Here is a 26,177-nt window from a genome sequence, read left to right as displayed (position 1 = left end):
GTGAGCGCATAACGTGAGCGGAGCGTAACGCAGTTTCTTGAAGTGTCACCCGGCAAACCAATTTATAAGACGTTGTCACGTCAAAAATATGCTGTCGCGGACCTTAGTTCCGAATTTTCAAAGGGGAAAAATTCTGTAATACATTATTTCGGCTTCACTTTAAACGTTAACTTAAAAGTAATATAATCTGTTCCGTTTTTGCAGCATTTTTTATTGATGCTCTGCTCTTATTACTTGTAGCGTAATTTTTAATAGGACTATCCAACATTTATATTGTCCAATTCAAACTAACAGTTTCTTAGATTAGCGCGTTAAACCAAACCAGCTTTTTAGCTATTATATAATATTAGTTTAGAAGATTTAAATGAAAAACCGAAAGATGCCACTACAGCGCCAAGTTATCACAGTGTGGTTGAAACTTTGCTAACATAGTAATACCTAGGTAGGTACTATATGAGGAAAGTGTGTTTTCTTAATCTCCTAACGTATAAAAACCCGTTCAAAAGTTTAGAATTAATTTTTTCTGGATACGGGCATATTATGTTACCGTGGAAAAAATCCTAATCTCACGTAAAATCATAAATTGAACGTGAAAGTCACGGACAACGTAGTTACATATTATGATATTTTTGTCTCGTCACATTAGATAATAGACTAATTAAGGCTCACGGGTTTTTATTATAGGATTATCATAGCTAATTTGTTATGATTTACGAGACAAAAGTGCCAAGCAGTTAAATTTTGCGTGCACTGATAGCGGTGCTGTCTTCAACGACGGTTGGCCAATTGTGAAATTCAGTTTGAACTAGTGAGTACCAGTGATTCGCCCCGAGCGAAGACATCGCGTTTTCTACTTATTAAGCGTAGGTAATAATTAAGTTCCTTTTGACATATTATTTATTATTTAATGTGTGAGACATAAACAACCTATAATTCAAATTATTTATTGTATTAATTATAGCAAAAGCTTTAGACATAAAACCTATTTTTTACATATTTTTATTCCATCAATTACGGTGAAGGAAAACATCGTGAGTAAACCTGCATACCTGAGAATTCTCCATAATGTTCTCAAAGGTGTGTGAAGTCCTACAATCCGCACTGGGCCAGGGTGGTGGACTACGGCCTTAACTCCGTAGTTGTGTAGTGGTCGGTAATAGGTTAATATGATGATGGTTCCATCAATTTATTGTTTAATTAGGTATCCATACACATAAATTGTATTTCTAATTACAATTATTTGGAGAGCTTATGACATAAAACCTTTTTAGTTAGATCTATATATTTTTTATTCGTCTACGAGTTATTCCTTGACTGCAACTTCACCTGGTGTTAAATACTGAAGATGCAGTCCAAAATGGTAGCGGGCTAACTTGTTAAGGTTTAACGATTACGCGACATCACACTGAAACGCTACATCGATTGGAGCCACGGCTAAATACCATTACACCGACAACGGTGTAATGGTATTTAGCCTCCATTATACCGACAACGGTGTAATGGTATTTAGCCTCGGCCGAAGTCGAACGATTCCTCCTCACAATCTTGAAACCCTTATTCAACTATTTGCTCCAAATTTAAAGACTGCCTGCACCAAATACAAAGTCATCAAACGCTTTGTCATTTGTTTCATTAAAAAAATCTTGAACAAACAGACATGAGTGAGTTTGCGCTAGTAAAAAAGATTATTATCATTCGTCATCTGGGCGATATTATTAATTATTGCTTTGCTCGATCATTGCATTGACTATAGTTAAGGCATTGAGGACGGTCGTCGGTAGGTCCCCGTAGGCCTATTTTCATATCAAGACGATCGAAACTTTTTTAATAATTAGGTGATTATTTTTATTCTATATTTTAAAATGCAAACACGTTCTTTAATTTAAAATATTGAATTGTTTGATATCTTAAAAAGCAATAATGCTATTTCAATTTTAGAGTGTTATTTTGTAACCAGGTTTTTAATTATAAATTTTATTTTTAAAATTGAATAGAAGGATATCTTATCTGCAAGCAATCTTTGTTTTCGTTGGTTAGTGTGGCAGGTTTTGGTCTAAGTCTGTAGATGGGTTTATCGACGACAGAACGGAGACTTTATAATGCACACGATTGTGTGTGAATATCTTAAACCAGAATAATTGCGTGTATGTGTGTGTGTTTGTGTGTGTGAGTTTGTTTTAATTTTTTTTTATAAATAGTAATTAAATGATTTTTCTTTCTTAGTTCACTGAGTACAACACTGAACTAATATTATCGATTGGTTATTGAGAGTTTTTTACGGTTATTAACCTTATTTAAGACGGCACTTTCACATGAATTATTCATGAATGGTTTAAAATATAATAAAACTACGATTAAAATAAATGTTTTAATTACAATTAAACTTATAACAAAACTAATTACTGTGAACGACATGCCCTTGTATAATCTACAGTTCCACGTTGAACAGCCAGGCTGATTCTATGCGCAAAAAATGAGCCAGCCTGTTACCAGATGAGGCCATCAACCTCAATCAAATACTACTATCAATTTTCTATATGTTTTGAGTGTTTATATTTAATTTTTTGATTGTTTCAGGCCATCATGACGGCTAACGGAAAACTGGATAAAAATGCGAAGAACGATCCGTCGATAGCAACACTCGACGAGGCGATGTTAATGACTGGTAAGTCCGTTAATATAAAGTTATAGAGTTCTCCATAAGCTGAGTATAGCAGGCGTAGCACAGGCAGGAGACAAAAATTATATCCCCCGATTATATCTCTTTACAGGGGATATAATTAACGTGCCCACCTAAAATAGAATAGGAGAAGTTTATCCCTGTTTATTATTACACATATATTATTTGTATATTATTTCCCCTTGTGCACCAGTGCTCTAAGAATTGATAAAGCTAGGAGAAGATCATTTTTTATCCTTTCCCTGGGGAGATACAGTTATCTCCCCGGGGACAGTTCTCCTGCCCGTGCTGACAAACTAACAAAGTAAACAATAAAATGACACGCGATTTTAAACTAACATTTTCGTGGTTAATCAACATTTCTTAAATATAGTTGAACGGGTGCGATACCACGATAATATTTTGGGATTTGTCGATATTTCAACCGAGTTGCATGACTCGTGGTCCCGACAGGACTCACGTGACCACGATCCATGCGACTGAGTCGAAATATCGACAAATCCTAAAATTTTATCGTAGTATGTACCCGTTGAGCTATACTTTAAAAAAAATACTAGCAAGGTAATGTGTAATGCTGTCTCGAATACGGCGATTTCGGCGAAGTCAAATCAATAAGAGATGAAATAGGCACACGGAGACATTTCATTAAGGTTAAGATTATTACAGCCAATTGCTATTAATTGCTGGCTATAGTATACTCCACATGGCAACAAATTGCTCAGCAAATGAGGTGAGAACTGTGTTGCTAGTTGCTTACCAATCCATACTAGTATTATAAATGCGATAGTGTAGAAGAAGAAGAAACACTATATTGCACATATAACATACAGGAAAAGAAACAATAAGGAGTATACAGTAAACAATGTAGACATCCAAAGGAGGCCTTATTGCTGCAAGAAATCTCTTACAGGGAACCTTTGTAGACACGACTAACAGCAAGTGTTGATATATTCGTCCGCGAATGAGTCGTCTTAAAAATAGTCGTATGTCCAATATAAATGATTCCGAGATTCCAATATAATTGAATCCTAGCTAGATCGATTTATCGCCCCCGAAACCCCTTGTATAATAAATTTCATGAAAACCGTTGGAGCCGATTCCGAGATTCCAATTATATATATATATATAAGAATTGCTCGATTAAAGACATAAGATGTAAAATATACATAATATATATAAATATATTACACGCATAATATATATAAGTAGATTTTAATACATAATTTAAAAACAATAATGAAGAATCTACTTTAAATGCCATCTCTCAAAGAGAGGTAGTCCTTCAGACGACTCAAATATCGGAAGGGAATTACATCCACGGATATTTGTTGTGTATTTGTTAGTCCATCAATAACTCAGCAACAGAGCATCGGATTGATGTGAATTTTAGCATTGAGATAGTTTATGGGCCGAAGAGGGACATAGGCTACTATTTATGCCGGAAAAATGCACAGTTCCAGCTAGTTGAACTTTGATCCCCTCTCATTGTGGCAGCCTTGACCATTCTCATTGTGGCAGGATACCCGTGCTCCCGTGCTCCCGTGCTGATGATGATGAATCTAAGGGGATTCCTGGGCAATCATCAACCGTTCACCAAAAGTTATCACCTAAGAGATGGTGTAACGTTTTTTTTCTATACCTAGTAATCACTAATCCGCACGGCTAGCATGGGCGGAAGACAATGATATCCCAGGGGAAAGGATAAAAATGTATCTTCTCCCACAACTTTATCAACTCTCAGAGCACTGGCGCAGAAGTGGAAATAATATCCAAATAATACTCGTTTACGTGTAATATTAAAAAGGGGTAAACTTCTCCTATTCCATGCTCCAGTGCTTAAGCACGTAGGCACGTAAATTATATCCCTTGTTGGGGATATTAGGGGTATATGGGGGATGGGGTAGGATCATCGTGAGATATAATTTTTATCTTCTGTCTGTGCTAGCCCTGCTAGTGAGATTGCTGTCAAGGGCTAATTTGTAGTTAATATGTACATTATAGACGAAGTCAAAGTCAAAGTCAGAAATATATTTATTCAAGTAGGCCGGCCCATAGGTGGCACTTTTGATGCGTACATAAGAATTACACGGTAGTGATGGCGATAGCCACATTCGTAAACTTAAAACTAAAGCTACGAGGGTTCCAAACGCGTCCTGGTCTAAGAAGTAGCCCACGATAAACTTAGCTGGGTATTTTTTTTTTGTTATCATGATCTCACAAAGTCATTTAAAATTATTAGAAGAGCAACATGGTTAGAGCAATAATTCACACCCAAGCTTTTTTATCGATTACGTAGTCCTTTATACTATAATACCACTTTTCTATAAGCTTACGTTTAATACAAACTTTGAACTTTTTAAGAGACATCTCCAAGATATCAATGGGTAGTTTATTGTAGAATTGTATGCAATTTCCTTTAAACGTTGTAACCTAGTATATTGCACTGTAAGTTAAGTTTATTCTTACTTCTGATGTTTAAATTATTGCAGTCACATTTTTTCTCAAATTTAGAAATGTTTTTATGAACCTACATTAAATTTTCAAATATATACTGACTATATTTATATTATAAACTAGCTGTTACCCGCGACTTCGTCTGCGTTTGATTTTGTTTTTATCGTATTCAGTATCGCTAAGCCTTAAATGAGTACATGTGACTGTCAATTAGTTATAGACAAATAATTTGCAATAAAATAAAATTGCGACTATAATGAAATATCTAAGCTATCCTATCTCTTAAGTTGGACCAGACTGCTCACGGTGTGCCAATTTAATTTAAAATCGGTTAAGTAGTTTAGGAGTCCATCGCGGACAAACATCGTGACAGGAGATTTATATATATTAAGATAACTAATAGCAGTAGTATAAAGATTAATCAAGGATTCCACGTGTTTTGCGTTCCATAATTAATAAATTAATCACACTACCATTTATTATTATCCTTAAATTAAATCGCAGGTAAGCCATTGCTAATAAAACTGCAATAGTATCTAACTACCACTTAATTAAATTAATTTGTTGTATTGACAATAATAATACAATTCAATTGAATTATTGTTTGCGGCTTTCATCTGTTTTCCAATAATCAATTGATCAACAATATTTAATAGCTACCTATTTACCATTTAATTGGCAATTGCGGACGGTCTACAAGGAAAAAATTTAAATATTGCCAAAGCATAAATCATGGTGGCATTGTGAAAATATTACTACTTTATTTAACTGAAGGGAGAAATGTAAGGGCGTTATTAGTTTGACGTCTCTGTGTGAGTGTCCGTATTTTCCGAACGAATGAATCTCATGTAAAGTACGCATCAAAAGTGCCACCTATGGGCCAACATCTGACGGCCGACTGGCGCAGTGGGCAGCGACCCTGCTTTCTGAGTCCAAGGCCGTGGGCTCGATTCCCACAACTGGAAAATGTTTGTGTGATGAGCATTAAGTGTTTTTCAGTGTCTGGGTGTTTATATGTATTTTCTAAGTATTTATGTATATATAATTCATAAAAATATTCATCAGTCATCTTCGTACCCATAACACAAGCTACGCTTACTTTGGGGCTAGGTGGCGATGTGTGTATTGTCGTAGTATATTATTAATATATTAAAACATGAATAAATAATTATAATAATTATTATCTTTATTGAAAGGTATAAACCCAGTTATTAGAATATAAAAAGATAAATTAAATAACAAAATAATAATAATAAGTTACAGTATTGCAATATATAAAAATATTGCAAACTCACGTCCGTCATAATAATTACATAATTCGTCATAGTTTATGGGTTATCTTATACCTAACCTTTACAAAATCACTACAGTTTATTTTCTATTCGCCTCATGTTGCACCGAAAGCCGGTGCTCGAAAATCGAGCAGTCCAGACCCTCTGCCAACGTGCTTAGGATTCCATTATCGGAGGCTCGCAAACGACTCCAAAATGTTGCGATACGCGATCTCATGATCGCAAAGAAATCCGGTACTCTGGCCCTAGCGAACATGTCCGACGCGCTGCAGTACCTTGGCAACTTCATCAAGATACGAAAAGCATTATTGTATTGCACCCTGATATTGTTTTTGACTTTGACTTTGACTTTAATATCAACTCTTTACCGGCCCATCACAGGGCACGGGTTGTTAAGCCTCACATGCCAGTAATTCCAACGACAACTTTTTTTATAGTGCGTGAGTACAACACTCACAGGTTCTTAACTAATATAAAAATACTATAGACTGTAGTTATTAATATTTTAGGTTATCTAATGTGAGTTGGTAATGATAGCTAATTAATTATAATAATGAGGCCATCAAAGCACTCCAAGTCGAGTATAGCTCCAGGGGGTTCCGAAACAATCTAATTCCACCAAGGCCATATCATTAATATCAGTCTACAGTCAATACGCGTTGGCCTTGAGCGTACCACCAATTGAGTTGCGCTAAGTAAGAGAACTCTCTTCCTTGAACGAATCAATTGAAGTTTTTAGCTGAATAATGTGGAGTAATGAAAGGTTAATATTTAACGGTCGATGCAGGTTTTCTTCTATGTTTCACGCTAGCGTTCACAGGTCTATCGGCTACATTTTATGTAAATATGTTCATTAAACAAAATTGAATAATAGAAAGTGTTCCGCAAACACACACAATATGGCGGATGTGGCAGTCATAGATAGCAAAGGTCACGTAAAGAAAATACGAGACCAATGTATCGAGTTTGGTTTCATATGAAAATAATATCACATGTACATTGCATGGTCTCCTCCCACAATGCTGTAGTCCACCACGCTGGCGCAGAGCGGATTGGTGGACTTCACACACCTTTGAGAACATTTATTTATTTATAACATTATTTATGCAGGTTTCCATACGACGTTTTTCTTCACCGTTGCAGCAAGTGATATTTTAATTGCTTAAAACGTAATCTCACATGACTTAGAAGAGTTTGAGGTGCGTGCCGGGATTTGAAATTGCTCCCCCGAAGGTTAAGTCGAAGTCCTACCCACGGGGTTATCACCGCTTACTCTTCTAAACATATAAAAAAATATTAAGAAATAAATATAATAGTCTTGTAATATATCTCTATCCATATGGCCAACGGTGGTACATTTTAAATAATCTATATATGTAAAAGAATGTTGTGTTAGTTACCATTTATAACTAAAGAACGGCTGGACCAATTTTTATGATATTTTATTTTTTGGATTCCTCTTAGACCGGAATAGGATAATTAGTATTAAAATATAACATTCATAAAAATAAAAAAAATTACCCGCGTTACGAAGCTCGCCGGGACAGCTAGTATAGTTACTACTAGTACTAGTTTTCCTAGCCAGAAATGCTTTCAACGTTATTTGAGACACCCTGTATGGTCGCGACAACTAAATAATTAAAATAGACTAACGCCCAATATAATCCGAAATCCGAAAAAAAAATTCCGATATAATCAATGATAATTTCGCTAATCAGCCAATTGTATTCGTGGATATTTGTAAACATGTTAATTTTACAGTTAATTTCAAATTCTGACTTGACGTTTCAGAAGTGCTTATAAACTAGGCCAACTTGAAATAAATGAATTTGTATTTTGAATTTGAATTTTTAAATGGAAATCATCAATCATAAAAAGCTTAATTTATAAAATGACTCATTAAAAAAATAATCTAAGTAACTGTAGACAAACATTAATTAAAGAAATATATGCAAACAAATTACGGAAACCGGTATTAGACATAGATAATCCATAACCTACTGGACGCTACGCTTATGTTTGGCTACGTTTTTTGAAGTTTTTTTCCCAATATGACGTCTAGTGGCCGCCATGTTGACTTTTAACTTCACTGTTATTTTTATTTTAAACTTCTTCGACTTCACTTTCGGGGGTGCGACTTCGAATCCCAGCACGCACTTCTAACTTTCTAAATTACGTACGTTTAAGCAATTAAAATATCACTTGATTAAACGGTGAAGGAACACATCGTGAGGAAACCTGCATACCTGAGAGTTTCTCTATAATGTTCTCAAAGGTGTGTGAAGTCCACCAATCCGCACTGGGCCAGGTAGACTACGGCCTTAAACCCCTCTCCGTGGGCCATTAATGGGTTTGTATGATGCTGATGATGACGGTTATTTATAACATTAAATATGTCACTCACATATATACTCGTACGTTCTTAAAATATCATCCGAATCACCCAATTATGCCAAATTATTAATCTAATCGAAATGGTCAACCATTACTTATGACTTTTGCCCCCAAACGTTCTATTAAATAAATAGATGACATCAAAACAGACGGTTTATATCTTTATTGACGATTAACGCGACCTGGTGTCAGATTAGAGCAATAAAAGCGCATCGCTATCGGTCTGACCCCCTGCAGACACGCTGCCCCCCCGTGGATTCTTTCGTGGAATATTACCTTAATCTATGAGTAAGAAGTCGTTTCTTGAACGAGCATTCATTCGTTGATGAACCAACGAAAAATTTATTAATTAATTAATTATAAAAATAAATAACGTTGACGGCCGATTGGCGCAGTTTGCAGCGACCCTGCTTTCTGAGTCCAAGGCCGTGGGTTCGATTCCCACAACTGGAAAATGTTTGTGTGATGAGTATGAATGTTTTTCAGTGTCTTGAATTGTGATCGCTGCATAGCGATCTGTTCCAGGCAAACAATACGATGGCGTAAAAAGCTCATGAGTAACGTGGGTACAACGTAAGGTACAACGTAGTGTTTCGCCAAATTTATCCACATAGCAACAAAGTAAATGTAAAAAGCGATGACCGAGTGTTGGCTTGAAAAATTCTAGAGAATTTTTCATCGAAGGATAAAACAATTTATTGCTTTATTACATTATTTTTGCATTAAATTTTTCCGCATCACGACGTTATAAATATTAACTAGCTGAATGACCGATAAGCACTACGCAGGGTTCCAATATCTTATCGAGTAATATAAAAGGATTAAACGATGAAACATTAGCGACTTGCATGTGCTATGTAGAAGTACCTAACTAATGGTTCACATACCATTTACTAAACTATTGCAAGTTAGTTATAAAAGCATGGCTGTAGCAGGTACTTCCCCGGACGAGCTATGGCAAAAATGACTATTCATTTTTGCCATAGCTCGTCCGGTAGGTTATGAAACTATTTCATAACCTAAAAAACACGCTATGTTACAAAAACCAAAATAATTTGTACCTTCTAGTTTAGTTTATTTATAGCACCGTGTTTTATTTTATTGTTTCTTAAACTATTATTTAAGCGGTAACCCTTTCACCGTCAAATTTATAAATATTAAAGAAATCGGTTAAAGATAATGGTTGGAAATTAAAATGATTATCATTCCTGCCTTATGGAATTAAAAACTTATTTTGCAAATTGAAAAATGGAATAATATTATTAAGTTTGTGTCATCAGTCCGAGATATACATATCTACAAAATTTCAACGAAATTGGACCGTACGAAGAGGGTCAAAATAAAAGGACAAAAACAGTACAAGTGAGACTAATATAAAAGCGTGTAAAAAGCTCTACTTCTTTTTCGATATAGATAGATAGATAGATAAATTCTTTATTGCACACAATTTATAATATAAATTGAAAACATAAACATAAGAAGAATAAAAATGCGCAAAGACAACAACAACAACAACAGACAACCCTTAAGGAAAGAAGAAAAGGAGTATGGAAACGGAGTATCCATTCCAGAGTATAACCACCTTGACTGTAAAAGAATTTCCATACGCATGCGAGTGCAGTCACTCGCATGCGTATGGAATGCGTATGGAACAGGTTGCATGTTCCTGCCAGTGCAGGAACATGCAACCTGTTGTCATCCTTAGCCCTCAAATAGCACTGAACATTGCTACCAAGAAAGTTGAATCGCTCTTTTAAATATGGTGGCGTCTGAGGATAAAATAAAATAGAATATAAAAGACAAAGAGCGTGCAAGTTCCTACGTGATCGAATTGGTAGCCAGTTTAACCGAGAACGATACTCGGACACATGATCAAACATACGTATACCAAAGATAAACCGTATACATACGTTCTGCAGCCTGTCCAGTTTATCGAGCATGGTCTCTAATAAATCCAAGTAGCAAATGTCAGCATAGTCTAAAATAGGTAATAGAAGAGAATTAGCGAGTTCGAGTTTTTTTGAGTCTTCTTAGATTGGGCAGTGTTTTAAACAACGAACGAAACTATTCTGTGATAGGCCTATTTTAAAATAGACGTTTTAAGTTATACGAGGGGTGTTAGCCCAGTAGGTAGGACTTCGACTTCACTTACGGAGGGCGAGTTTGAATCCCAGCACGCACCTCTTACTTTTGTGAGTTATGTGCGTTTTTAGCAATTAAAATATCACTCGCTTCAACGGTGCAGGAAAACATCTGCATGCCTGAGAGTTCTCCACAATGTTCTTTAAGGTGGAGTCAACCAATCCGCACTGCGGAATTCGGCCTTAACCCCTTCTCATTGTGGGAGGAGACCCGTGCGAGGATAGAGAACTATGAGAACTGTAGCAAAACTTCTGCTTGGTTTACTCGGCACTAACTTAAATGCATCGTCTTCAAAGCATTCAGGTTTTTGAACTTTTGGTTGACAACTGTTTATCTTGAGCTTAAGAAATAAAATAAACGTCATTAATTTGAAAAGAAACAAATATTTTTGTTCATTATTTCACCGAGTAAGATAAGCTGTCATTGTTTAAAACTTTCAGACCAGTTTCCATCCAGTCGTCTTTACTTAAAACTGTCGGTGTCAGTTGTACACATCCTGTTCAGATAAAGGATCAAGACAGTGATAGCTTTTGCTTGTAATTCAATTACCTAATATCAAGAAATTAATTTTCTTAAAATCATATGGTTAATAAATAGGACTTTCTTACAAAACATTCAGCTTGACGGAAAATTTCATTTTACCCTCAAAATTAGGAAATAAGTTCTTCTGGCAACACCTACATTCAGAGCGAGAAGGACTATAGTAGCATTAGGTTCTTTATCTAATACTATCATTATTTTATTTTGTTTTAGTCTATATATATTTAAAAGAGAAATTGTGTAGGTATGTTCCGTATAGGCTCCGAAACGGCTGGACCGATTTCAATGAAACTTTCAGGGAATCTCCAGATTGACCTGGCGAGTAATCCTGTAAAGTTTGGTGACGATCAGAGCACTCCTACTTATGAACTGTCAAACTGTCAAATATAGCTTTTATTTACTATGATGATATTCTATTGTTGGGTGTACATGGGTGTAGATAATGATCTTCACCCGCTCGAGAAATAAATGATTTAATATATTATGAGACTTAAATTAAAAATTTAATGATGTAAGTTTATTGTTTAAATAAAATAAAGCAAAATCTAGCCCGGCGAAGCGGGCTGGGTACCCTAATACAAAATAAAAGAATTCATAAACATAAGTAACGCCTGCTTAGATCCAATCTGTTCCTAACTCCATTAAAAACTCTTCTGTACACAATCCTGTATCATCATAACCATATTCACAAAAACCCATTACCGGTCCACTACAGAGCACGGGTCTTCTCCCACAATGAGAACGGGTTAAGGCAGGCCACCACACTGGCCCAGTGCGGATTGGTGGAATCCACACACCTTTGAAAACATTATGGAGAACTCTCAGGTATCGGGTTTCCTCATGATGTTTTCCTTCACCGTTGAACGAAATGATATTTTAATTACTTTGAACGCACATAACTTAAAAAGGTTAGAGGTGTTTGCTGGGATTCGAAATTGACCCCTCGAAAGAGCGGTCGAGAATACCCAATGCGCTATCAACGGTACCAATCCTGTATAACTGCAGAATATAATTTCTTACCTATGTTATTTTAAGTACCTATTTCTATATTGTTGAAAATTCCGTCTTAGCTGTCGGTCTACATCAGCTTGCTATTTTACTATATGAGATCCGCTTTATATATTTTTTACTTATCGATTGGTTTTTGTCATTGTTCTGTCCTGTAGGTGAAGGGGCCTATTGTGTAATAAAATATCTACATGCACCTTCGGTTAATAATAAACTTGGTAACTAGAGACGACATTGTAATCGCCAAAAAAATGTTGGTGCTACGCTTTATGATCAACACAATATATTATCACTGGTTAAGGATACCTCGACGACCTTCCTGGCGCAGCGATAGCGTTGTGATTTTATGTGGGAGTGCCCGGGTTCTATTCTCGACAGGGGTAATTGGGGAATTTATCATTTCTGGATTTTCTCTGGTCTGATCTGGGTCGGACCGAAACCGATTATGGGTACGGTTCTAATATATCTGCAATACCCCCGAACAGGTTAGCCCGTTAACATCTAAGCCTGCATCATCACATACAGCTGATTGGCGCAGTGGGCAGCGACTCTGCTTTCCGAGTCCAAGGCTGTGGGTTCGATTCCCATTATGTAATCTAACTAGCTAATCCGTTTCTATGCGACATCGCACTGGAACACTAAAACGATAAGCGGCACGTCTTTGTCGGCAAGGTGGTAGCTAGCCACGGCCGAAGCCTCCCACAAAGCAAATTCAGAAATTATACATTCCCAAATTGCCCCTGCTGAAAATCGAATCCGGGATCTCCTCTTTAAATTCACAGCGCTCACCAATGCGCCAGAGAGGTCGTCAAAAACTTGTAGTGTAATGAGAAATCACATTGACAAATAACTGTCGGTCAGTGAAAGACTTCCTTCAACTTATTTTTAAGAGCTTCTTCACGGATCAGCCCATCTTGCTAAGCCATACAACCATGTATTTCATTGATCTCTATAACACAAAAAGTATAATAGAGGTCAGTGAAAAATACAGATGCAGAGAAATTATTCCTATGACGTATTATGAAACATGTCATAGCCTCATAGGTATTACTTATTGCTCGTGTTAAAATAAATATGTATAGTAGATTGAAGTGTTTGCTCTTATTTAAATTAATCTTGTTTTGCGTCTTCGTTGTTGTTCTAAGTATTATTAAGCTTAGAAGCCGCTTAGTGCGTTATTTACGTTCGCTACAATAATATTTAGTATGCTATTTGCGTATGATAATATTTTGCTTTGGGAAACCCCAGTAGGTGCGCACAGATTATTATCTGCTCTAGGGGATTACTTCCACGGCTTAAAGCAGTAATGTTTAATTTCACGACTTAAAAATCAAAACGTGTCTGTACATAGGAAACATACATAGGGCGTGTGCATAGGACACGCGTTAGAAATTATACTTCTGTGGCGTAACACGATAAAAATCTTTGAAAATTTATTATCTCACGCCTTATTCTACGTATGTAGAGAAAACGACACTAACAATAGAAAAAAGGTATTTAAATAATTAAAAGTATTGTCTAGTTATCACATTATCGGACCACCAAGTGTCGTTGAACATTAAAATTTAAGATTTTTGTACAATTTAAAGTGTAAACTGTCAAACCTTTTTTTGAAAAACTAAATTGTTGACTTTAGCTAACTTCAGGGTGTTGGTAAAATGTGACGGTGTGCGCGCGCATCGTAAAAAGTGAGCTTGCGGAAGATGTATTCCCCTCTCACTAGGTTTCGCAACTACCTTCATCCTGTTAAAATCGTGTAACCATGTGTGCGCGTATTTCGTTACATCGTATCGTATACGATGTAATGAAATATTCCTCACTCTTATGAAATTTTCCTAATGCCGTTAAAGAAGTATAACTTCAATAAAGAAATACTTCGGTTTTTTTTAATAGGAAATCAAAAGGGCAAATTCGCAGGGCACACATCCGCACGTTACGGTCCGAAACCGATCCTCCTCAATTCTCAGGCGATGATGATTTATTTGTAATATTCATGAAAATATTCATCAGTCATCTTAGTCCACTGATGGACATAGGTCTTTTGTAGGGAGTTCCAAATTCCACGGTTCTCTGCCGCTTGGATCAAGCGGCTACCTGCGACGCGCTTTATGTCGTCTGTCCACCTCGTTGGGGGTCGACCAACGCTACGCTTACCAGTTCGGGGCTGCCATTCCAGCACCTTGGGACCACAACGAACCTTTCTCCGAACTATGTGCCCGGCCCATTGCCACTTCAGCTTCGCGACTCGTTGAGCTATGTCAGCAACTCTGGTACTTCTACGAATCTCCACCACATTTCTGATTTGATCGCGTAGAGATACTCCGGTCTTCGAGCGTAGCTTACTTTGGGGTTAGATAGCGATGTGTGTACTGTCGTAGTATATTTACTTATTTTTATTTTAAAGGTTTCAATACGTCTTTGGAAAAGAGAAAAAATGTTTAGGAATCCAGTAAAAAAAATAACATTATACTTGTTAAGTTAAGTACGCACACAAAGGGAATAAACAAAGTAAACTAGTTTTTGTAATTAGCATATCGAATTAGATAAGTACGTAGATATATTATGAGCTACAAAGGGCGAAAAATTCATAATGATTTGATGTGAACCGGTTTTTTAATTAGTTTACCTTTAGTTTGTACCTTTTTTATGTAGGCTTGTGTCCTTTTATTCCGTATTTTTTGTTAGTCGACAAGAATGAACGGTCTATGCAGATATATCGGAGTCAGGGTCACATAAGTTCACTGTCAGGGACGGAAAGATTTGTATAAATTCTTTCATAATTTAAGTATCGAAGAATAACATGTACTCATGAAAATTGCTTTACTGACTTATCTGAAAATAGTTTTGACTTTGCCGATGACTAAAGTAAAGTATATGAAAAAAACCAAAAAACCAAAAATAATATTTCAATATTTAACTTTTACAATAACATTACGGCAACTTATTGTTTACTTACATAATAACACTTTCGATCTCCCTGGTGCAACGGTGAGCGCTGTGATGAATGATTTTTTTCTGGTCTGGTCTAGTGGGAGGCTTTGGCCGTGGCTAGTTACCATCCTACAAACAAATACGTGCCGCTAAGCGATTTAGTGTTCCGGTGCTATGTCGCGTAAAAACCGATTAGGGGGTATGTCTACCATACTCCCTAACAGCTAAACCCTCTATTATCTTAGACTGCATCATCTCTCAAGGGCTCACCTATAGTGAATTACTTTTTTGGAATCTTATTTCATAGAAGATAAAGGTTGTTTTTAAATATCCGGAAAAAGTTACCCTATGTCTCCAGGTCATCCCCAGGATCATCATTATCATCTCAACCAATTGACGTCCACTGCTGGACATAGGTCTTTTGTAGGGAGTTCCATAATGCACGGTCCTGGGCCGCTTGCCTCCAACGGCTCCCAGCTACTTTCCTGATGTCATCTGTCCACCTCGTTTGGGGCCGACCTACGCTGCGTTTACCGGTCTACAATATCAAATATTATCTTGTATCCTGGGGATTGTATCCTATTTGTTATGTGCCAAGTTCAATCAGGAACTTAGTGCTTGTACGGAACATATTGAACAAACAAACAAAAAGACATCGCGAGTAAAATCATAATCGGTAATTGGTATTTATTTTACACGTCATACAATCGAATACCAGCACGCACCTCTAACTTTTCTAAGCTATGTATGTTTTACGTAATTAAAAAATCACTTACTTCAACGGTGAAGGAAAACATCGTGAGGAAACCTGCATACCTCCATAATATACTTTAAAGGTGTGTGAAGTCCAGCAATCCGCAATGGGCCACCGTGGTGGACTACGGCCTTAACCCCTGCTCATTGTTGGAGCAGACATATAATAATTAATGTGTTATTTTATTTATTTATTTTATTGAAATTCTATTGTACACCTACTACAGTTAGGAATATAAATGACGAACACAAAGACTGGAGTAGAATACAAAAGGCGGCCTTATCGCTTAGAAGCGATCTCTGCCAGGCAACTTTATTATTATGACAACATAAGCGAGAACAAATATGTTATATGTTATAGACATAGTTATCGTTATATGAGTATGAATTTATTACATAAGAGGTAAATCTTATTGATAATAATAAGAGATCATACATGGAAAAGATAATAAAGGAGCGCGAACATCGACAGTGTTAACACGTATCTACAGGATGTCTGGCGAATAGTAGACCTGATTTTTTTGTTATTGATCGAATCTTTTACTTAGGAGCCATTACTTATATTATACTAGCGGATAGCAACTTCTTCTGCGTCGAATTACTGACATTGCTAGGATTTGTCTTCCTTGCTACTAGGCTATAGGCAAGTTTTCACAAAATATTTTTTATTAGTCGGATTGCCTACTTATGTTTGCGAAACCGCCTAATCGGTGTTCCTTTAAAGCCACAGAGTAAGTAAGTAATATTATAAAAGTCAAAATTTGGTTCTTTTGCTTGTTCTTCCTTCACACCCTAACAAAGCATACAGTTAGTTGAAAGGACGGAGAGTAACATATGCTACTTTTTATCTTACAAACGGTTCCCACGGGATTTGAAAAAACGCGGACAACAGCTAGTATTATTTTGACGGCCGATAGGCGCAGTTTGAAGCGACTCTGCTTTCTGAGTCCTAAGCCGTGGATTCGATCCCACCACTGGAAACTGTTTGTTTGATGAGCATGAATTTTAGTAGACTGTGTATAACTGTATATGTAAATTCAAAGTTTTATGTATACTTTTCATAAAAATATTGATCAGTCATCTAAGTACCCATATCACAAGTTACACTTACTTCGGAGCTAGATGGCGATGGACGCAATCAATATATTTATTTATTGTAATGTTGATTACGTAACTACCTATTTTTAACTCGATTTCACTTATTTTAAGAAGATTAGATATTGAATTTTTATGTAAATAATTTAATAAATATAAGTAATTATTCATATAGTCCTAGTGTCTCTCGCCCTCGAAATAACCTAACATCCTGTATGTCAATAAGTTATACTACTGGTAAAGACATCGACGGTAAAAAACATCGCAATAATGAACAAGATAAGAACAAATGTTACTGTGAATTATGTAATTTATTGCTCCCTTTATGAGTTAATGTTCATAACATTTTTAATTTCTCTAAAGAAACGCGTCGTGATGAAAGTATTGAGTATTGATTCTGATCATCGTTTCTACGCATCCTTTCTACGATTACTTCTCATCTTCTAAAGTAGTGGCTTCCGCTGTTTGCAACGGATTTTAATGCAGTTTTTAGCAATAAATGAGTGATTCAATATGAAGGTTTACATAAATAAATAAATAAATAAATAAATATACTACGACAATACACACATCGCCATCTAGCCCCAAAGTAAGCGTAGCTTATGTTATGGGTACTAAGATGACTGATGAATATTTTTATGAATAGGTAATATACATAAAAACTTATAATATATATGAACACACAGACACGAAAAACTTTCATGTTCATCACACAAACATTTTCCAGTTGTGGGAATCGAACCCACGGCCTTGGACTCAGAAAGCAGGGTCGCTGCCCACTACGCCATTTGGCCGTCTAATATGTAGTAAACATGCATATTATTCTAAAGAAAAGCAAAGAAATTTAAAAGTTGTAATGATATGTCGTAACGAACAAGTGTAGGGGCAAAGAGGCTTAAAAAAATATGTAAAATTTAATTTATACTGAATCCGAAGACTTCTAGAAAGCAACAAAAACTAATTAGGTTCAATTACTTTTTATAATGACATTTCCTCCATGTATAAGGAAAAACATTAAAAAAATATTTAAAATTTAATTTATACCGAATCCGACGACTTCTGGAAATCATCAAGAACTACTTGGGTACTATTACTCATTTAGGCTGGCATTTACTCCATGTATGGGGAAAACATTTAAAAAATGTATAAAATTTCATTCATAATGAATCCGACGAATTCTAGAAATCATCAAAAACTAACCAGATACTATTACTTATTTCTACTGAAATTTCCTTAAAATAGGGAAAAAGATTTAAAAAATATATAAACATTTCGGACTGAATCCGATGACTTCTAGAAATCAATAAAAAAAATTGCAAATTGCAACGTCGCGTCGTGTCCTAAAATCTTATCCATGTCCAACCAGCTCTATAGATTGTATGAACCTCCTCTCAGAATGAGAAAGGTCATCACGTCGTCCACCACACTGACCAAGTGTCAAATGTGTCTTTCTGTAAACTCTCACGCGCATAATTAAGAACATACAAAATCCTCATTTGGCCTATTGTATGCAAGCATTGTGTCCAAAAACAGTGAAAACGCCCATCGCACGTCTCACTTTACATCCGCGGAATAATGCTTGATCACAAATATTTCCCATTTTGTGGTAAACGTTTAGAACATTAGAGGTAAAATAACTGTCAACAGCTAAATGGTATCAAGTGACTAACCGTTTGTTCAAGAAACAAAAGCCTATTAAAGTTTTGTATGTCCTTAATTCCGTGCATGTATGTTTACTCACGACAATTTCCTTTATCATTAAAACAAGCGATAATTAATTGCTTAAAATGCACCTTACTCTAGAAAAGTTAGAGATCCCTGGCGGAGATCCAACTCGGTCCACCACATAGGAAAACTGCAGGCCTACACAGTATGCTATTAAAATAAAATAGCCTTTAATTCCACAATGTCATTTCATACATACGAATAAGCATTTTAATACTTTTAAATTTAATTAACATTAATATATTGATTGTATGGTTGGTATACTTTTACAATAATATTAAATTAAACATATGTACTTAAATTATTAATTTATTATATCACTATGCTATTACCGCTTTAAATTAAATTGAGAAGTCCTAAGATGGTGCTACTCTACGCCAAAGAACGCAATGAAAGCGATGGTACTATTTTTAGAGAGTTAAAAAAATAACATATTGCAATGTCCTATTGGGGCTTTATTTACGTGAAAGCAATTTAAATAAATAAATTGTATTGAGTTTTATGTACACCAGAATTCGCACTATTATTAGTTTACTCTATTATTCCACTATTACAAGTTTAGTTTTAAGATTGGTTTAAAAGTGATCACATGCAAATGCCTGCTGTGTGGTGTCAGAATACAGTGGTGACAATCCCTTTTCTTCCCGCGAGTTTCTTACGAGGTGAGGGAATATAAAGGAGAGAGAAAAGGGAGACGCCCTTAGTCCAGCAGTAGACTGTTATTATTTAACCCCTCCCCGCCCTTTCTCCCCAACACTAGAAGGAGACAGAAGTCTAAACCACTATGCTATCACCGAACACCAGTGGCGTGCACAGAGGGTATGCACAAGAAAATCTACAGTTACAGTTATAAATATTTAAGGGTACGCTTTTTATAACTCGTACTGGAGATTTTCTTCATTTTATATCATCTGCATACCCTGTGCATACCCGCTCATATCATAGAGTGTACGCCACTGCCGAACACTCATGCCAAGAAATAACTGTATGGTCATTTGCAGGATTCGGAATCTACAACATCCTGCATATGCTGCTGAGCGGGCTGGTACTGATGGGGGTGATAATGCAGAGCCTGGTGATGGGCTACGTGCTGCCGGCCGCGCAGTGCGACCTGCACCTCACCCTGGGCCAGCGGGGGTGGCTCGCGGCTATACCCTTCCTAGGTAACGAGATCAGATAGTCTACGGTGTTTCGTGTTGTGACAGCAGATCAGAATACATATTGGATAGAAGCAGGCGTTACTTTATGGAATTCCATGATATATTATTCAAATTAAGCTTAATTTGCTATACTCCGCGAAAAGCAGGGGAATCTTTATGGTGTAATTTATAATTTCATCAATCTTTATGCTCCACACCAAACAGATCTTCGGCAATGTACCCTTTACGCACGTTTCGCTCTTCAGGAGATGTTACACTGAATAATGGTTAAGTTATGTTCTTAACAATTCATCGTAAGTCAACAATTAATAATTGTAAAGTTGTAAAAAAAATTAAAATAAATTTAAAATTGGTATATACTGTAAAGTTTTATAAAGTCCCGTTCCGCCAATTCTTTACCATAATGCGCAGGAAAGGAGATAATTAAACTTTTCCACATTCGTTACTATCTGCGAACAAACACCTTTACACTGTAAAGTACACTTATATGCTGATGACACCCAAATTTATTATTCTTTTGACCCTCAGCATACACGCACAGCTATAAATTTAATAAATGAAGATCTAAAGGCTGTTGGAGACTGGGCCAAAAATCATGGTCTCATCCTTAATCCGCTTAAATCTAAATTCATTATTTTTGGCACTAAACACCAACGTCTGAAAGTGAAACAAAATTTAAAACCTTTAATTGTTGATGGTAAAAATATAGAAAGAGTTGATTGTGTTAGGAATCTAGGATTGTTAATGGACGAAGATTTGAGATACGCTGAACATGTTAAAAATAAAATAAAAAATGCTTTTTACAGACTTAAAGTTCTTTATGGCATAAGAAAGTATCTGTCAGAGAAGGTGAGAAGAGTTCTTGTGGAATCCTTAGTATTATCATCATTTAACTATTGTGACACTGTTTATGGGCCACGTCTATTCCAAAAAACAAAAAAAAATATTCAGCGAGTCCAAAATGCTTGTGTAAGGTTTTGTTTCAATATTAAGAAGAAAGAACATGTTACACCGTACTTAAACAAAAACCAAATTCTAAAAATGGAGTTCAGAAGAAAGCTACATCTGACATGCCTAGTCCATAAGATTGCTACACACAAAAGGCCTTTGTATTTATATGAAAAATTGGATTGGGTAAGAGACTCACAAGAGCGGAGTACACGAAGAAAAGAAGGCAATTGCATTCTCATTCCGACACATAGAACTTCTGGTTATAAAGGTTGTTTTAAGTATTCAGCATCAAAAATTTGGAATGACATCCCTCCTCCCCTACGCAAACAAGTAACGTCTACAAATAGAGTTAAAAAATTCTTTAAATTATTGTACAAAAAATCTCAATAACCACCAGTAAATAAAAAATAAATAAATAAAAAATAACAAATTATTACTTTTCCCACCTTTTAGTACCTTTATATAAATTTTTCCTTTATTCACATAAAAGACACTCACATTACATTTAATTTTTGATTTTAGATTTTTAGTTTTTTCTTTTTTTTAGTTTTTCATGTTTATTAATTTCATAATTTTTGATTTTGTTTATTATTTACCTCTTTGATGATTTTGTATTTCTCGATGTAAATAAGTTTGTTTTAATGAAAAATATCTTTTGTTTGTTTATATATTATATTCTTTGTTATTGTTCTTTTTTATGATTATTTTGTTATTGTTTAGTTGCGAGGATTCAGTGACGACGAAGATAATGGGGCTGGCTGAAAACCAGTGCTGCGCGTTTTAGTTTGCAGCTATACTGAGCCAGCTCCTTTGTCACACATTTTTTTTTTTTTTAATTTTTATACTTAAACAATTATTTTATTTCACAAATGTAACATTTTACACAAATGTGTGACAATAAATACGATTTTTCTTTCTTTCTTTCTTTTCTTTAATTAATTTTAGCAAAAAAATTATCGGCGCCATCTTTTAAATACCATGAATAACCTATGTCATATTTTTTTCTTACCGACTGACAGGGCATCACTTGTTTCGTTCCTCAAATCCTATTATCAAGTCAGCAACACAAGGTTCATACGCCCACCTGGTGCTCTTTTAACTTTTGGCACAAATTAAATTTGCTGCCATTTTGCCTGTTCAATTATCCTGTTTAAATAATATAATAATATGCGCCATTATAACCTGCATAATATTGGATAGAAGCAGGCGTTACTTTGCGGAAATCCATGATACATCATGAAAATTAAGCTTAATCTGCTATTGTCCGCCAAAAGCAGGCGAATCTGTATGGTGTAATTTATAATTTCTTCAATCCTCCGAATCCGATTCTCCTGCTTTTGGCGGACTATAGCAAATTAAGTTTAATTTTCATAACCTAATCAATAGTTCATTGATGCATATCCTTTCTTATTCCTATGCTGTTTGGGAAAGTTTTTTAAAACCAGTCATTTTTATTCAGCTATAATCCTGACATCGTACTTCTGGGGATGGCTGGCGGACACCCGCGGAAGGCGCTTCGTCATGCTTATCTCCATGATGGTATCTGCGGTCTTCTCCGTGCTAGCTAGCCTCGCACCGGAGATCATCTCGTTCGGCCTTCTCTCCTTCTGCTCGTCTATTTTGTAAGTCATTTTATTTATTTATTTGTTGAGCCCATTGAAATATAATATATATAATTTCTTTATTTATTTATTATAAACATACAAAATTACATCAATATCGGGCCAGCTGTTTAGGAGGTTCTAGGTGACAAACACACGTACAGAACAGTTTAAACCTAACCTAGACTTCACGAATATTTGATCTAAGTAAAGCCAAATCGGCCCGTCCGTTCTCGAGTTTTATTGAGACTAACGAACAGCAATTTATATAATTATATACAACGAGTAATCGAATTACGAAATAATGTTGAAGGATGCATAAGTATATTTCATTAATCAAAAGAGAAAAGCATATTTATTTTTCCATACAAACGAATTCAAAACATTCTAAGTGTTTACTTATGACAACCCTATTGAAGATAGAAGACCGACACGCGCAAAGTACCTACGCTATATATGACGCGTATCAAACAAACTGTACCATGTGACAGCAGTCACATGATTTCAATTTTGCATGTGATGGCTCCGTATCTGATTTATTTCAGTAAAAACTATGGCAGTGGTTTACGTAAAAAACTATTAGGTTTTTGGTTTCACTGATCTTAAAGACAGTACATAATGTAACCCTAAAGCCAAGTTAAGTATTATTTCTGTTTTATATTAGGTTGGGAAAAAAGTTTCTTCGCACTTTTTAAGAAAATTCAAAACATCATAAATCGAAATGTATCGAATTTCTTCTTTAGATTCACTCATCTTCACAGTATGAAAAACAAATAAAAATTTTCCTAATTTCAATTTAGAATTATCTTCTTTAAAATTAAAACTTTTAATGATACCAAAACCAGCCAGATACAAATAGTATAGCCAAAGAGATTTTATTACAAGTTCATACATACTATAATGCGAAAAGACTTTTTCCCCAACCTATTATATGTAAAGATTATTTCACCCTACGTCTCCTTCTCTAGCATTTACTTACTTCGGCCTAACTGGGCACACCAGGATATTATGTATTAAGGTAGTGGTAGCTAAACTAAATTCATAGTTATTGCATCATATACGGCACTGAATCTAGTAATTGCTCATTTATGAGCGGCAATAACAGCGAAAGAAAACCTTAATCATAATTTGGCAGAACAATTAATTTTTTTTTTATTTTTAGTTATGCAATATTTTTTTGGTAATAACTGTAATTTTGTGATCTATAACGATTTTTTCATATGAACTTGTGGGTCAAGCACTAAATTATAGATTAAATTACCCAAAATTTTTGAGAACTCTATTTCCATAATTATCGTTACCATAATTAGCTTCCTTACTTAATTGGATTTGCTCTACACTTCATACTATAAAAAGCGTATATCATGTTTTGTATTTTGAGGCAGCTTCTAAAAATACTTATTTTATGCGCTTAAAAACAATGTTTAGTTAGTTGTATCCGTCCATTTTCGATGGGACGAAATCGGTTGCTTATAAAAAAGTCATATCTAAACAGCTTTACTAATATTATAAAGAGGAAAGATTTTGTTTGATTGTTTGTACCGATTAGGCTCCGAAAGTTCTTGATCGATTTTTACCATTTCTTTGGTAAAAGAAGGCTAAGCTATCACGAAGTATCATAGGCTATCAAAATTCTGCGAAATTCCATTTATTGCCATTACTTCGCATAATGTGGTACATAATTAAATTAAAGTACGGATAATATATGACTTACAAGATAGCTCCTCGAGGACATATATCTAACTTTCATAGTTAAGTCACAAAAGCAGCTTTTATGTTCTTAAATATTATTATTAAATCGCCCATATATATATTAGCATCGCAGAATTAACTCTTATTCAAATAAATAGTTTTATTAGCGAGGGCATTTATATAGCAGTTAAATACTTTTTAATTCTTTAATAGTTTTAAATCACAATGTAAGATGGTGATAGCAAAAATATAGTCGGTCTAAGTTTCTTGTGGACTTCTTCTTCTCTTAGCTTTTGTTTTATGTTTACGAATAGCTATCGCCATTATCTCACTACCGAATGCACTTATGGAAAGTGCCACCTATGTTAATAAAGATATATTTGACTTAAAGCGGTGATTGCCTAGTGGTGAATGCTTCGGCTCTACTTTCTTGGAGACCGAGCCCCGGCACGCACCACTAACTTTGGACACCACGGAGTTATGTGCGTTTTTAATTTAAGCAATTTTAATATCACTGGCTTTAAACAGGGAAGGAAAAAATCGTGAGGAAACCTGCATTCTTGAGAGTTATCCATAATGATCTCAACAGTCTGTGAAGTATACCAATCCGCACTTGGCCAGTGCGGGGGACCACGGCCTAAACCCTTCTCATTAGAGGAGACCCGTGCCCTGTAGTGGGCGGGTAAAGGGTAGAGGATGATATGTCAAATATTGTTGACATTGGTACCCCCGGAAAGGAGACCGAGGCTTTAACCACTACGCTATTACCGCTTTTTAATAGAACCATTAAAATTGTCTCCAGCATGTCGGGCCCGTCGGCTGTCGTGTACACTTACCTCGGCGAGTTCACCAACCTGAGGCATCGGGACAAGATGGTGGCCTTCGGATCTTCCTTCGTGGGGATCGGGACTGTTGTACTGCCAGGTATTTTACTTTTTTATTTTCATAGCAGGTTTTTTCTTGATTACGACCTCATCTGCTCTTAGGGTTAGGCTTTTTGCGTTAGCATAATATAAAGCATATATAGCTGGTTGGTTCATTAGTCTTTTTATTTTATACTAGCTGGCCCGCGCAACTTCGTTTGCACCAAATCGTTTTAATATCTTAAAAAAACCTAGAAACTAATAGTAGCGCTACCTACCAGGTCCAGGTTTACTTCTAAACTATATTAATCGCGGCCCATCGTCGCCGTACGTGTTATTCAATACCCGTTACAAGTTCTAAGCGATAGTTTCAATTTGAATAATTTAAAAATGAATACGCCGGTATATAATTAAACTTAATATTTATATTATTTTATTTCTTTCGCATTTACAATATTAGTAGGATGGTACGCATGCATTCGATCGTTTTCTCATATGCCTTGCGACTTGCTGTTATCTGTGAAGAGTTATGTCCTTTATATCCGACAATAATTATCAGATCTCCATTAAAATTAGACAATACATGCTTGATAGTATACACTTTCAAATAAGAAAATAATTATTAAAATCAGTTCAAATTTAACGGAGCTATGAAGTAAAGTTGATGAAAAATTTCATGCCGTTTTACGGAGGGAACCAATAGTTTATCGGGATAAAAAGTATCCTATATGTTGACCCGAAATACCAGCTACCACTATGCCAAATGTTATTAAAATCCGTTCAGTAGTTTTAAGAGCCTGGTTTGTTGGGCCGGTATAGTTTAGGATTTAAGTTGTCTAACATAGGATAGTGGTTTTGTATTGTTACTAACATTATATTTATTTATTTTAATATTT

The 26,177-nt window shown here is 35.5% G+C and overlaps 1 protein-coding gene across 6 annotated transcripts in view; it reads left to right on the top strand.

Annotated features, from left to right (window-relative positions):
• LOC120626861 (synaptic vesicle glycoprotein 2C-like) overlaps positions 1-26,177 on the top strand; it is a 42,233-nt gene that overhangs the window by 4,054 nt on the left and 12,002 nt on the right. For 2 of the 6 annotated variants that reach the window (XM_039894643.1, XM_039894638.1), the window contains exons 1-5: positions 1,765-1,835; positions 2,578-2,665; positions 20,016-20,177; positions 22,585-22,747; positions 25,221-25,342. In XM_039894643.1, coding sequence (XP_039750577.1) covers positions 2,584-2,665; positions 20,016-20,177; positions 22,585-22,747; positions 25,221-25,342 — 529 coding nt within the window. In that variant the 5' untranslated portion in view covers positions 1,765-1,835; positions 2,578-2,583. Of the gene's footprint in view, positions 1-768; positions 868-1,764; positions 1,836-2,577; positions 2,666-20,015; positions 20,178-22,584; positions 22,748-25,220; positions 25,343-26,177 lie in introns of those variants that run through there. The other 4 variants (XM_039894639.1, XM_039894642.1, XM_039894641.1 and 1 more) reach the window with 4 other exon arrangements.

This window comes from Pararge aegeria, chromosome 10 (assembly GCF_905163445.1).
Source record: "Pararge aegeria chromosome 10, ilParAegt1.1, whole genome shotgun sequence".
Classification (NCBI taxonomy): domain Eukaryota; kingdom Metazoa; phylum Arthropoda; class Insecta; order Lepidoptera; family Nymphalidae; genus Pararge; species Pararge aegeria.
Note: the sequence above shows the minus strand (reverse complement) of the source record. Positions and strands in the feature narration are given on the sequence as shown.